At 53.3% G+C, this 14,025-nt stretch overlaps 1 protein-coding gene across 3 annotated transcripts in view; it reads right to left on the reverse strand.

The window, feature by feature from the left end:
• Positions 1–3,919: 3,919 nt before the first annotated feature.
• CRTC3 (CREB regulated transcription coactivator 3) overlaps positions 3,920–14,025 on the reverse strand; it is an 85,975-nt gene continuing 75,869 nt past the window's right edge. For 2 of the 3 annotated variants that reach the window (XM_029950308.1, XM_029950309.1), the window contains exons 12-15: positions 9,937–10,137; positions 9,774–9,854; positions 7,701–7,803; positions 3,920–7,267 (exon numbers count right to left, since the gene is read on the reverse strand). In XM_029950308.1, the coding sequence (XP_029806168.1) occupies positions 7,059–7,267; positions 7,701–7,803; positions 9,774–9,854; positions 9,937–10,137 (594 nt within the window). In that variant the 3' untranslated portion in view covers positions 3,920–7,058. The remainder of the gene's footprint in view (positions 7,268–7,700; positions 7,804–9,773; positions 9,855–9,936; positions 10,138–14,025) is intronic. The other variant, XM_029950310.1, reaches the window with a different exon arrangement.

The following is a 14,025-nucleotide window of genomic DNA, read 5'->3' on the forward strand; positions in this document are numbered from 1 at the left end:
AAAAAAAAACCCTCTAAAACTGTGTAATACCACCTACAAGTTCAAGACTCGGTTCTCAGCAAGGAGCCATCTTGGAGAGTGCACTGGGGATTTGTGACAGCTTCACCGGGCATCAGTCAGCCAGTTTTACAGTCCACCTACTCCCATTCTGGAGTTCAGGTCTCCAGACCTGCAGCCCAGCAGCCGCAGCCCAGAAGCTGGGACCCACACAACCCTTTTGGGGAACAGGCTCCTCAAAGGCAAAGCAAGGTGTCAGAAGGAGCTCCAAACTAAAGAACTCGGGAACAGAGGACGGGGGAGCTCCTTCGGAAAGGACAGGCCGTGAGCAGAAGAGCCATATGCTCCCACGGAACTGAGCCAAACAATGGTGGGAAGGATGGTTCCAGGACAGGATGCAAAGAGCACAGAACTCACAATGGAAAAATAAGAACTCACAGCTTCTGGGAGGGGAAGGAGATAGGAAGCGGGTGAGCTCATGTCCTCGTCCTAAATCACGGGCTGTCGAGCGATGCCATCTACAGTGGAAACACGTTTAAAGAATGAATCCAGCCTTTTGGTATTTTTCTTTCCTTTTAGGGAAATAATTTAGAAACATAAGAAGCACAGTTATTTGCAGCTCGGTAATTTCTTTAGTTGCATCTAGGCTTCCTTTTGTTCTGTTAAATGTAAGTACTTTCCCCCCAAAAAGAGCATGTATTATTGCATGTGCCCTTTTCTGGGACCGCTTGCCATCCATCCCCCTGTCCTTCTGTCTGAAGATGGATGGAGAAAGCGGGCGCCACCGAGGTTTCTGGGGGCGCTGGCTTTCCACCTGAGCATTTGCAGCCTGTACCCTTGAGTGTTACACGAGTTTCCCATAATGGGCGGCGCTACTAATCTAAAGCAAAGCCTTAGAAAGAAATACATTTCTGGGAAAGAGAAATGGGGCAGGGGGAGGCTCCCGAGCCCTTCCCTCGTGCCCCAATTCCCCCGCATCTCCCTCCTGCCCCCGCCCCCCAACTGTGGTGAAGGCCACGTTGCCCATTGGTGGCCGGGTGGGGCTGGCCCCCAGCTGCGAGGTCACGGGGCGAGGGCGAGGCCGTGTGGTTTCCGGAGCTCCGCTTGCACAATTGAGCCTCAGTGCCGGAGCCGGTGCTGCGGCCAGTGGGAGGCGCCCAGCCTGGGGGCGCCGAGCGTGTGCTCCACCTTGAGCCAGGTGACTGCAGTGCCTCTGTAAGCCCATGAAGTCACCCTGCCCTGCCTTACGTTCAGGTGGCTGCAAGGGACATGTGGCGGGGCAGTGTCTGGCGTCGGCCGTTGAGTGGCCAATGGACAGACTTCTCGGTGCACTCTGCCGTCAGAGGGTCCGGTTGGAACCAGCACGGTCGCCCACCCGGTCCAGAGGCTAAATGTAAGAGGGTCACGTGGCTCGATCCAGCCACCTGGGTCCTGGGTCCTGGGTTTCTGGGTCCTAAGAGCCACTCTTATGGTCTGAGCTCCATCTAGTGTCCACACTGGGATGTGGTCGCTTGTAAGGGGCTTCTCGTAAAACCCTAATTTCCGTCCTTGCCAAGGATGCAGCATTCATTAGGCCAATAGGACATAAAAAAAGATCAAAAGATTCCTCTTTGTACTAGGATTTCATATTTGAAAGCAAGCATTATACAAGTTCAGTGCTTAGGTTTGTGCCTCCTACCTTTGAAAGAACAGCATAGGGGCGCCTCGGTGGCTCAGTTGGTTAAGCCTCTGGATTTGGCTCAGGTCAGATCTCACGGTTCGTGGGTTCGAGCCCCACGTCGGGCTCTGTGCTTACAGCTAGCTCAGAGCCTGGAGCCTGCTTTAGATTCTGTATCTCCCTCTCTCTCTGACCCTCCTTGGCTCGCACTGTCTCTGTCTCTCAAAAAATAAATAAAAAGCATTAAAAAAATTAAAAAAAAAAAGAAAGAACAGCATATTCACACAACAAATAATACTTACAATCGATACTTACTGAATGTTTGTCAGGTGCTGGGCACAACTTTAGGTCCTTTGTGGGAGTTCATTTTAGTCTCTACGGTGCTATTAAATGGGGGGGGGAGGGTGCTTATTGTCCCACTTCACAGATAGGAACACTGAGGCGCACAGATAAAAAGTAAAATTCATTACTTTGTTGATATCTGAGGACAGGTAGAGGCTGTCTTTGGGGCCGGAGATGAGTGAGGCTGAGAAGAAAACGTGGGTTGAGACAGCCTTGACACTCAGGCTGGGTTACACATCCAGCTTTAGAGTCAGGGTGGAGGCTGTGGTCTCGGAGGGAGCCTACAGGAGTCTGTTTCCTGAGCACCTGCTACGTGCCAGGCATGGAGAGGTGGACTTCCGTGTGCAGGTGTGGCCTGGGAGTCCGGAGTCCAAGGGGGAAAGGGGGTGCTCGCCGGTGCACACAGACCCACGAAGGGTGAGGCTGTGGGCGAACCTGAGTGAACAGGTGGGGGGGGGGTAGGGGGCTGCATGTGGGGGACATCTACTTGGAGCACTGGACAGGTGGCCTGGGGGCCGCTGACCTGAAGAAAAGATGGCCGAGGAGGAGGATACACGGGAGAAATGGACATGTGACCGGAGGAAACAAGAAGGGGGTTCACTGGAACCGAAGAGAGGGTTTGGGGGGAAGCGAGTGGGCACAGGGCTTAAAGGTCAGGCAGAGGAGGAGGACTGTGCAGGCCAGAGGCGCTGGGACCGGGTGTGGGGCCGAGGGGTCTGCAGCCGGGCCTGTGGGTGCGAAGAGAAGGACATGAATGGAGCACGGTCAGCTCTTCTGGGAGGGAGAGCAGACAAGGTGGCGGTGGGAGGAGAGGCCGGGTGGGAAGGGCTGTTTCCCTCTGTTTGCTGCTGGCGAGGAGGATACATGGCATGTGTACCAGCGGCCGGGGAAGGAGGGCACAGAGAATGGCGGGCTCTCGGGCAGCCGGGGCGTTATTGCAGAAAGAGATCAGTCACCGTGTGGGGAGCGAGAACTAGGTAAGTGGGACAGAGATTTGGGGTAGTTTGGGAAAGGGGGAGGGATGGATGGCAGGTGGGAGGCCGAGGGAGCCGCTCCCAGGGCCTGAAGGTCTGGGCCTCTGGAGAGGAGAGGTCTGGAGCACCCCTGGGTGGATCAGCTTAGGAGACAGAGTGGGGTTGCTGCTTGTCTCCTGGGGCTCCCAGCAGGGAAAGGCCGAGGGTCAGAGCAGGAGGTGGCCTGTGACCATGTCATGGAGGCCACTGGCTGGGGAAGGAAGGAAAGCCAGAAGAGGCCAGGGAGGCTGAGACAGGCGACAGGGAGAGAATTCTCAGTGGGGTCAAAGGACAGGGTGTGTGTGGACCAGAGTAGACACAGCGGCTCAGGGAGTTGGGGGTCAAAGATGGGATTTCTGGGTAAGCCTTCAGAAGAGTCACCTTCGTGATAAGCCCTGGGCGTGGCCAAGGAGATGGGTCTGAAGAAGGCAATGGCTGGGGTAGGGAGCATGTGGGGGCGCATTGGCCTAGGAACCTGCTGGAATATGGAGTGGACAGGGCTGGGCAGAAAATAGAGCTAAAGCTCTTGGTGTGGAGGGGACTGCTGGGGGCGGGGGCAGGACAGGACAGCAGAACGCTGGCAGAAAGAGCATCAGTGGCCTGAACCTCCAAAGGGGAGCGGTCTCAGTGAGGGCCGGAGCAGGGGTGTGGAAGGGGTGCTGCTAGGCCGCCCTCCACCCCTGGCACCCATGGCTTCAGGGGAACCCCGTGCCCGGCCGCCTTCTCCACGCTCCTGGGCGCAGGTGCAACAGCGCATGTATTACGAGGGCTTGACAAGAGGGCCGGTGCAGGACCCCCGAGCCAAGGACCTGGAAGCCCAGCAGCCAGCGGGGGGAGGGGAGGGGGGTATCAGTAGTGTGTTCCCCAAGTTCATATCCGCCCGACGCTAAAGGAAAACACCAAGCGCAGGTACAACCTTATTGTGCTGCTTTTAATTACGAAAGATGTAAAACGACGTATTATAAAACTTGGAAGCTACTTTATACAAATTTCAATCTTTAAATATTGTTTAACAAGGGACCTGGGAGTTAGGACACTGGCAGGAAGTCAGATTAGTTGCTGTGAGGGATCCTCCGCCAAGCCACGGACCGTCTCCGCGTGACAGAGCCAGCGGGAGGCAGAGCCGGGGAGGCCTCCGGATGTGCGGATGGCTGGCGCGCAGGCTTCAGCTCGGCTAAGGTACAGTAGACTCAGGGGACGTGAGACCGGACAAAGGAGAGTTCAGGTTGGTCTTGACGTGATCAAAATGTTTCTCCTAACACCGTGTGTCCTAAAAACCACAACCATAATGGAAAGGAAAAAAAATGGAACACAGACAGGGTTTTAGCTCTATGCTGTTTAACTGCTAATAAATGAGAATAGTAGTACAGCCGTCGGTTTCCTGTAACGAGACTAAATATCGGAAGATAGTTCACTCTGACGTAGGCAGCCGCTTCAGATGCCGAGGGCCTGGCCTGGTTTGTTGGAAAGGCAGCGGTGAGTGCAGGCTTACGCGCTGAAGGTCAGAGGTGCTGAAGGTCAGAGGGACACCTGTCCGTGGGTGTCCTTGAGACTGGCTAAGCAAGGTGGATTGTATAATGCCCGAAACCTTTTCATGGGAAAAGACTGGGCTGGTGGACTGAAGGACAAATTTAGTTCAGTGCTAAACCTTGTCATCATTATGCTCCTCCAGACAAGTCACTTTTCCTGGGAACCTCTGCACCAGTTATAGGGAAAATGCCCCAGGGATGGCAGATAGGCACCATGAGGGGCCCGGGCATCCCAGGCATCCCGCTAGAAGGCAGGACTGCCTTGCAGACAGAGGGCTAGGGCCCCCAGCCCCACGGGTAAGGCACTGCACAAAGAGTGGGTTATGCTGGTACCTAAAAAAAAACCCCAAACTCCTAGCATGGGCACTGATCTACGATCCCCGTCAGAGCGGCCAGGTCAGATTTCGGGGGACCTCTGGCACAGGGCAGGCAGCACGGAGCTGGCTTCTCTGGCTCGCTGGGAACTCGGTGGCATGGCATCGAGGGAAAGGGCTTCTGCTTTCACAAAGTGTCACCCCCTCCTGAGGTCCTCAGTGTGCAAGTGGGAAGGGGGCTTGGAGCTCCGGCAAAGACCTTGGGGGCACTTCCTAATTCAATGGCAGGATGCAGAGCTAAGGTGCCGTCAGGGTTATTTGAAAGACTGCGGGTGAGGTGATCCCTCTGGGAACAGAAATGGGATGAGGTCTGCGGAGGTTAACAGGCCGGATCCCATTACAGACTCCGCTCGTCCTGAGGCGCGGGGCCGCCTTGCTGCTGTGGAGAGCAGTCCGGCGACCTTCAGTGACTCTGTGGGCGTCTCCTGGCAGGGCCATGGCTGTCCTGGCAAAAGTTCCAGCGTCTTTCATCTCTCCTTCAGGGCTCATCTCCGCCCGTCCCCTCTTGCAGTGCCCACGTTCTGCCCCATTACCCAGGCCTGTCCCCAGAGGTGCTGTTCAAACCTACCCGTCAGGTGTGTGGCCAGGGGCTAGGTCAGGAGGCCGGCAGTGGTGAAAACCTACTAACACTACTTTATGCTAAGGTACTAATGACTAACGATTGCTTCATGATTTAGGCCTTCCTTCTACTGCAGACTGTTTCTTCGATCTCAAAAGAATGTCTTTTTTGAAAGCAACATGCATCTGAAAGGATCTTTGGAGGTGGGGGGCTCCCCGAGGCCCCAGTGCTTGGAAGGCCACAGTTCCGGTGGCGCTCAGAAGACAGGCGCTGCCCACCTGCTGGGGCGCACACCCTCGAGGAGATCGGGGTGCCCGGTCTCATCGTGGATTTGGTCACCTAGTGTTAAAAGCATATTAAAGTGCACGCTCAACAGGCACAAGTGTTCCCAACAAAGCCACAGCTCGGAGGTTTGGCAGGGAAGCGGGACATGCGATCAGGCTGCCTCGCAGCGTGGCGCTTCACTCGCTCCTCTGCTCCTTCGTTCGTGCATTCAATGCACAGGGACGCGGCCCCTAAGGAGTGGTGGCCCTTGTGAGGAACTAGGGTCTGGTAACGAATAAGGCACGATGGTCCCTGCGCTCGGGGAGCTTACGGCCTAGTGGCCTAGCGGGGCTACATTCACACTCCCTCGGCACAGAGAAGCCCCCCCACCCCCCACCCCTACTGCTCAGACCTCCAGCAGCTCCCTCCCGCTGGTCTACAGAGGGGGAGGCCGGCACCTGTCTGGAGCTCCTGTGGAAGACATCATCACGTGTCTTGCCCTCCTTGCTTTCTGCTCCAGCTGCCAAGAGGAAGCACTCTCCTCTTCTCAGACTCGTCCATTACCAGGGGACTTTTGTTTGTTTTCAGTGACTGAATGAAATAGTCCTCCCTCTCCCACCTTGTCCACAGGAAAAGGTGTCCTGAAGCAGCAGAAAGGAGATTACATACTTGGAGAAGACAAATGAGTGTTCGGTTTGCGAAACTCAGGTTCGTGCTTGAAATCGTGGGAAGAATTCTTCATATTGGAGTGAAGGCATCTCGGAGATCATGGCCCTCCGCTGCGCCCCGGGACCAGCCGCCACCTGCTGGCAGGTGCCTGGCCAGAAGGCGAGGGGGGGTGGCATCACGGTGCTGTGAGGCCGTCGCTCAGCTGAGCCAGCTCCTGAAGGCCCTCGGCCCCTGGCCGCCTCCACTCGGGGCCATTCTTCAGTGTTGGCTGACATCAGTGGTTCTGGGCACAGCACCAGGCGATCGCTGCCCCCGTCATAGGGTTCTTTCTACTTGCAAAACATGGACTGACTAGAGGGCGGAGAAAAAGACGTGCTGGTCACAGTCATGACCGAGTCGTTGGAGGCTCCAGGGCAGCGGGCCTACAGCGCATAACTCTCGCCGCCCGCAGGCCTGAGAGGCTGTGCATGGTTCTCTGGTCTAGAACAGGCCACTGCGTAGGGGACGCAAAGCAGGAGTCACGAAATGGCTCCTTCAGTGTCAGAAGGCCGAGATAACTCAAGCCGGTGGGCGGGTGGGGTAGCTGGCTCCATTCTGTGCCGTCCTATTTCGGCTCCTTCAGAGGGAAGTTCTCCTGGTCCTGGTTTGTTCTGTTCACAGTCGGTCGGCCCGAAACGTCTCTTCAACAGAGGGGTCGAGCAGGCCCATGCTGGAGTCACTTAACATGTTGAGTCCGTCCAGGCTCAGGGGTTCGATCTGGAGCTCTTCCTCCAGAGGAAACGGAGTGTTCGTGTGCAGGCGGACCTCGGGCATGCCCGCCAGCGCACTGCTGAGGTCTTTGAACACGCTGGTACTCGAGTCTTCTGGAAGGAACAGCAAGGGGGAAAACAGCGCAGGTTAAGGGGACGCACAACGGGCGACATTCCCTCAAAGGCCGACCGTGTTGTCTTCCCCACCACGACAGTGACTGCCTGCGTCCCCCCGCTCCCCCGCACCCAGGCAGCTCTGGAAACTTCGTCTCTCAGTCCCATGCCACCCCCCAATTTTTGCAGGAATCCTCCCTTTGAACAGTTGCCCATCACTTCAAACTAAGTAGCTCGGAGAAGGCTCGGAGGACCAGGCCCTTTCCCCACTGGCTCGCAGTCTCTGGGGCCAGGCACCTGCATTTCAGAAAGGCAATGTTGCCTGGAGACTTTAAGTTTCGGCTTCACCCAATGTCGTGTGCACTATCTCACGAGGGTGTGCGTGAAGGCACAGCAAAATGACACGGTTAGGAGGCTGAGGGTCCCCACTCACCTGTCAGGATGGTGTTCGGGAAATTCTCGCAGTTGGAATACAGGTTTGGTCTCAAGTGGAAGGCGTCCTGTGGTTCTCGCGGACACTGTTCCTCCAGGGGCACCTGTAACACCCGAGGCCACACTGTAAGGACAGACCGCTGCCTCCAAGAAGTGATGCAGGTGCTCCCAGAGCCAAGCCGGATGGGGAAGCCATCTTAGGGTCCCTTCTCTCTAGGACCCCACACAGAATATTCCTCTCAGGCAGGCAGGTGCTGGGGTGGAGGAGGGGGTCCCTGAGGCCCACAGTGTGGGTGACTTGTCCCCCTGCACCCACGGCCAGGCCCACGGAGCCACCAGGAGACATCAACAGCCATGGTCTCTGTGGCAGCTCAGGTCTCACCCCCTTCTCCCCCGGCCTCTCCAAGGCCTCGGGACCCACCGCCTGTGGGAGCCCTTCAAGGTTCCATTTGGAACCAAAGAAGAAGCAATGGGACCCATGGGCTCTTCGCCACTTTGGTTTCTAGAAAAATGAGGAGGTGATACCCATTCCTTCTCAGAGGAAGGAACCTTGGGCAGATCCCTCTCCATGAGCAAGCCTCTGCAAGGACTGCTTAGAACTGGAGACTGTCTCAGGTGCCTTTCCAGAAATTAATATTCTAAACTATTTTTTTTGCAATCTTTCAAAAGTAGGCATTTCTATCATTTTTCAGGGAAACTTTCTGACTCATCTAAAGTAAGCTGGCTTCTTCAGAACACAAGGGGGCAGGGACTGCTGGTTTATGCCATGAGCCTTCACCACAGACTCCTCGGGAAACATCTGTTATTTATGTATGTTACTGTGGTCATTATTATCAAGACCTGTAGGGGGCGCCTGGGTGGTTCTGTCGGTCAAGCGTTCCATTCCTGATTTCAGCTCAGATGGTGATCTCATCGTCTGTTGAGATGGAGCTCTGTGCCAGGCTCCGCACTGACAGCAGAACACCTGCTTGGGATTCTCTCTCCACCCTCTTTCTGCCCCTCCCCTACTCTCACATGCTTGCTCGCTCTCTAATAAAAAGCACTGTAAAATCTTTTTTAAAAAGAGATCTGTCAAATGCTCAAACCCTTCTCTCCTAAATCCATCCTAGAGAGCCCAATCCACGCTTACTGAACACTATAAAATCTAGGGATATATTAAGTGATTGTTAGGGAGAACCTAAAAAAGCAAACGGAAGTGGTTGAAGGAAAATATCTTGGGGGGGGGGGCACCTGGGTGGCTCAGTTGGTTGAGTGTCTGACTCGATTTTGGCTCAGGTCATGATCTTATGGTTCCTGGAATAGAGCCCCATGTCGGGCTCTGTGCAGATAGCATGGAGCCTGCTTGGGATTCTCTCTCTCCCTCTCTGCCCCTCTCCCGACTCTTACACACACACTTTCTCAAAAATAAACAAATATTTAAAAAACAAAAAGAAGAGAGGTGCCTGGGTGGCTCAGTCACTTAAGCCTCCGACTTTTGGTTTCAGCTCAGGTCATGATTTCACAACTCATGTGTTCGATCCCCTCACGCGGCTCTGCCCTGACAGATGGGGTCTGCTTGCTTGGGATTCTATCCCCCTCTCTTTCTCTCTGCCCCCCATGCCCATTCATGCTCTCTCTCAAAAATAAACTTTTTATTTAAAAAGGAAAAAAAAGAGAAGAAAAGATCTCAGGGAAGGTCATCTGGTCCCGCCTGGGCTGGGCTCTCCAGGCAGGGCCCCTGCTGTGTGTCCGTCTCCTCAGCAGGACAGACCAGCAGACCAAGGTGGTCCCTTCCGCCATGAGCCATGCTACATGTCTGTGACTAGACCGTCCTCAGATGCCTTCTACCCCTTGCTCCGACAGTTCCCAAGAGGCCGGCCGCTAAACAAGGCACCTGGCACCAGCATGTGAGGCCCAGGGGAGACTCCAGGTCCCCTTGGCCCTTGAACACATCTGAACCCAGGGCAGGGGGCACCTAGTCCATGATGCCAGAGACTCCCCAGGGAAGTGGCCCAGATGGCTCAGTCCACACCCTGGACGGCCTGCACGGTGCGGCTCCTGGTCGGAGGAAGAGCCTGGCTGGGCCATCGCTCACCTGCTGAGGAAAGGCCGGGCCTGGCCTCATGGACTGCTGGTCAAAGCTCACGTCGGGGAAGAAGCTGGTCACAGGTGAACCCTTATGGGAATAAGGAAGGTACCGTTTAGCTTGGAGCTTGGGGCAAATTACATGTCCCTCCCGACCAGGGTTCAGGACCCACCTGGGCGGTGAGGAGCTGGAAGCCGGAGGGAGACAGGGAGGGGGCCACCTGGGGCTGCTGGGTGGGTGGCTCCTGGGTGCCGGGCTGCTGCGGGAGGGGCTGGGGGAGCTCCTGGGGGGTGGGGTAAGGGGGCGGCGGGGACACCTGGCTTTGAGCTTCTGTGGGCAGGAAGGAGAGCGAGCTCCGATCTGAAGGCACCATCTGTAAAAGAAAGCCGCTAATTAGCTTCGGTTGGTGTTTCTGGTGGAAAATCCTTTCAGATTAGGAGCTGTCAGAGCTCTTCTCCCCGGGGTGCTCTGTGCTAGGCTCCGGCTTCTGCGCCTTCCAAGTGACCTTAAGTCTCACTTCCCCACAAAACAGTTCCCATTCAATGAGGATTTCTATTGTCTTAAAACAAAACAAAACAGAACGAAACACCCGCCAATTTAACCAGTGTCCTCAGGGAACATCATGCTTGTTTTTTTAAAATCATAACTTTTGGTTTAAGATGGAAGATGGAAAAAGAAAAAAAGAAAAAAAAAGAACTTAGCTCTGCTATCTCCCCAAACTCTACTAAAAACACTAGAACGACATTACACAACAGGAAACATTAATGAGTTAACACTTTAAAAAGAAACAACACTAAAATGATAATAAACAACACAAAGACACAGAAGATGGGCAGGAAGAGAGTGGCAGTGAAACGTGGAGAATGGAAAGCGGATGGACTAGCAGGAAGTAGCTTAGCAGAGGTGACAAAGCCCGGAGTGGGGCTGGCGGTGGACACAAACCCAGAGGCAAGTGGGCTTCCATCACAGGGTCCCCGCCGCGGGCTGTGGGACAACAGGAAGCAGGGTGAAGATGCAGAAGGCCCCCATCGGTTTGCGTAAGGCAAGGTTGGGCTTAGCCCTTGCCTGTGGGGAGACTGGTGGCGGGTGGCGCTCTGGAGAGAGCCCAGCAGAGGGAACACAAGGCACAGCAGAGCCCGGGAGGGGAGGCGCTCTACTGAAAACACAGGGCTCAAGAGAGCTGACTACTGAATCTTGAGGCTTCCCCGTTCCTTCCCCAGCTTGGGTCTCAAAAGACTGGATACTAGGTGTTTGCCAGTGTCCCCTGGGAATCTGACCAGCCCGACACAACATCCTGAAACTTACATGACACCAGGGACCCCCCCCCAGAAATGGCTGAGCCCGATCAGTCTACAGTGAAGATCATACTCAACAAGCCCACCCGTCCGTCTACACAGGGTTTCTCATCGGTATTTTTGTGTCCTGTTCTTAATGATAAGCAGAGGGGCGCCTGCGGGGCTCCGTCAGTTAAGCGTCCAGCTTGAGCCCAGGTTATGATCTCACAGTTTGTGAGTTCCAGCCCCGTATCGGGCTCTGTGCTGACAGAGTAGGGCCTGCTTAGGATTCTCTCTCTCCCTCTCTCTGCCCCTCCCTCAAAAATAAATAAACAAACAAAAAAACCCAAAAAAGATGAGCAGAGGGCCAAGGATGACCAGACTGTGATCAGAGGAATACACCTGAATGGAAATCAGAGGGGCGCCTGGGTGGCTCAGTCGGTTAAGCGTCCGACTCCAGCTCAGGTCATGATCTCACGGTTCGTGGGTTCAAGCCCCGCATCAGGCTCTGTACTGAATGCTAGCTCAGAGCCTGGCGCCTGTCTTCAGATCCTGTGATTCCTTCTCTCTCTGACCCTCTCCTGCTCACGCTCTCTCTCTCTCTCTCTCAAAAGTAAATAAAAACATTAAAAAAATTTTTTTTAATTAAAAAAAAAAAAAAAGGAAATCAGAGACCAAGGCTGACATACCAAGAAAAGAAACTTGGAGAAATCTATGCAGAAGTAATAGTCACAAAAAAACAAAATTACCATTATACTATTTAGGCTATAAAAAAATCGTTATTTGTTAAACATGCATAATCAAATATGTGCCACAGGTATCTCTGTGGACGTTTCCTTCAAAGTAGGGGTGTGGAGGACACAGGATGGCAAAAACGCCGGTGACTGTTGAGGGTGGATGATGAGTAAAGAAGGATTCGTTACACTGTATTCTCTACTTTTAGGCAACTCGGAAAATTTCCGTTACAAAAAATAAAAGAAATTGGAATGAAAATTACCACTGAAAACCTCAGAGGGATGAAAAAATGCTATTGCATTCACGGGATGAGCATGATGCTGTAAAGAGGAACATTCGGAGAACAAAAGGAATTCTTGGCAATTTAAAAGGACAACAGCAGGGGCTCCCGGGGGGCTGGTTGGTTAAGTGTCTGGCTCCTGATTTTGGCTCAGGTTGTGATCAAACTCAGGTTTGTGAGTTTGAGCCCCGTGATGGGTTCTGTACTGACAGTGCAGAGCCTGCTTGGACTTCTCTCTCTCGCTCGCTCTCTCTCTCTCTCTCTCTCTCTCTCTCCCGTCCCCCCTCCGCCCCCCCCCCGTCTGTGTCTCAAAATAATAAAAGTATGAGAGCAGAAATGAAAACTTGGCATAACAGCAGGAAGATAAAGAAAGCAGGGCAAAAAGACAAGGAGAGAGAAAAATAGGGGCGTGAGCGGGAAGGGAGGATGGGAGGTCCAGCCCTCACTCACCAGGAGTTCCAGAAAGAGAGAACAGAGAAATCAAAGGGAAGATATCATCCAAGAAATAATTAAGGAGAATTTCCCAGAAATGAAGGATGGTAAGAGTTTCCAGGTTGAGGAAACCCACCAAATATCCTGACTCACGTCAAGCCACGTGATTCAGAGTCTCAGAACCCCGGGCGACAAAAAGAAAATCCTACAAGTCCCCAGAGGGAAAAAGGGAGATTTCGTTCACGGTATTGAGAATCGGAATGGCACTGGATTTCTCACTCGCAACTCTAGAAATCAAAGGCAATGAACTAATATCTTGAAAATGTTAAGAGAAAACTATTTCAGATCTGAATTCTGTATCTAACCAACTGTGCATTAAACGACGGGCATTCTAGCTGCCATGTTTAAGGGCACATTTGAGTCATGCCAGCCCCACACGCGCTCCTCCTTGGAGAGCTACTGCTGGGCTTGTGTCTCAGTGCCCGGTGAGGATATCCGGCCAGCCCCGAGAGCCGGGCTCGGGTAAGTCATATGAACACGGACAACCAGACTAACAAAAACGTAAGACATTTATTAACTCCTGGGTGAAGAAAAAAACGTTCATTTTGTTATTTCATGGTATACTAAAGGGTTCAACTTGGCTCCATTATAACCTTTTTTTAAATGTTTATTTGTTTTTGAGAGAGAGAGGCAGAGCATGAGTCAGGGAGGGTCAGAGAGAGAGGGAGACACAAAATCCAAAGCAGGTTCCAGGCTCTGAGCTGGCAGTACGGAGCCCAACTCGTGGCTTGAACTCACGAACCGTGAGATCATGAGCTGGGTCGAAGTCAGGTGCTCAACCAACGGAGCCACCCAGGCGCCCCTTGACTGCTCTATTATAACTGTGAAAGCACTAAACACTGATCATCACTCTCATCAGAATGATAATGCAGCACAGTGTGCATGAGGGGGGGCAGGAGAGACATGTGGACGTGTGGGGGGTGAGGAAAGCTACATCCTAATTCCCCGTGGCAGCACATCATCAGACACTACCCAACACTAGAGGTCCAGAACCAAACAAGTGACACCACTGAGATCAGCTCACAAGGGTGAAAGGAGCCATCTCTGGGGAGTCAGGACTACGGTTAGTCAGGGACGGGCTGACAACCGTTATTTCCCAACAAGCCCTTTGGAACTATCGGCCTTTTCAAACCGTGTGCATGAATGACACTGATGTTAAAACAACTGAAATATTAAGCCAACCAAAAACGAAAACATCTAAATCAGGGTGCTCTCTCTCTCTCTCTCCAGTCTCCTTCTTAAAATGTAGTAAGAGAGTGAGAGTGATATTTTTAATAGTCTATAATCTTGAAAATTAAAACAAAAGGCAATCCAATAATATAAAAAGAACCATTAAAAACAATTATGAAATCCCCTCTCCCCCTCTCAGGAAAGTGATTACTCATGTAAGAGCGAGCAGTGACTGGTCTGTCAACCCTTCCTTGCTCACCCATGACTCATTTATGGTGAGGTGGGGACTCAGTGATGTCCCAGTGTATCC

This window comes from Suricata suricatta, chromosome 9 (assembly GCF_006229205.1).
Source record: "Suricata suricatta isolate VVHF042 chromosome 9, meerkat_22Aug2017_6uvM2_HiC, whole genome shotgun sequence".
NCBI classification, from domain to species: Eukaryota; Metazoa; Chordata; class Mammalia; order Carnivora; family Herpestidae; genus Suricata; species Suricata suricatta.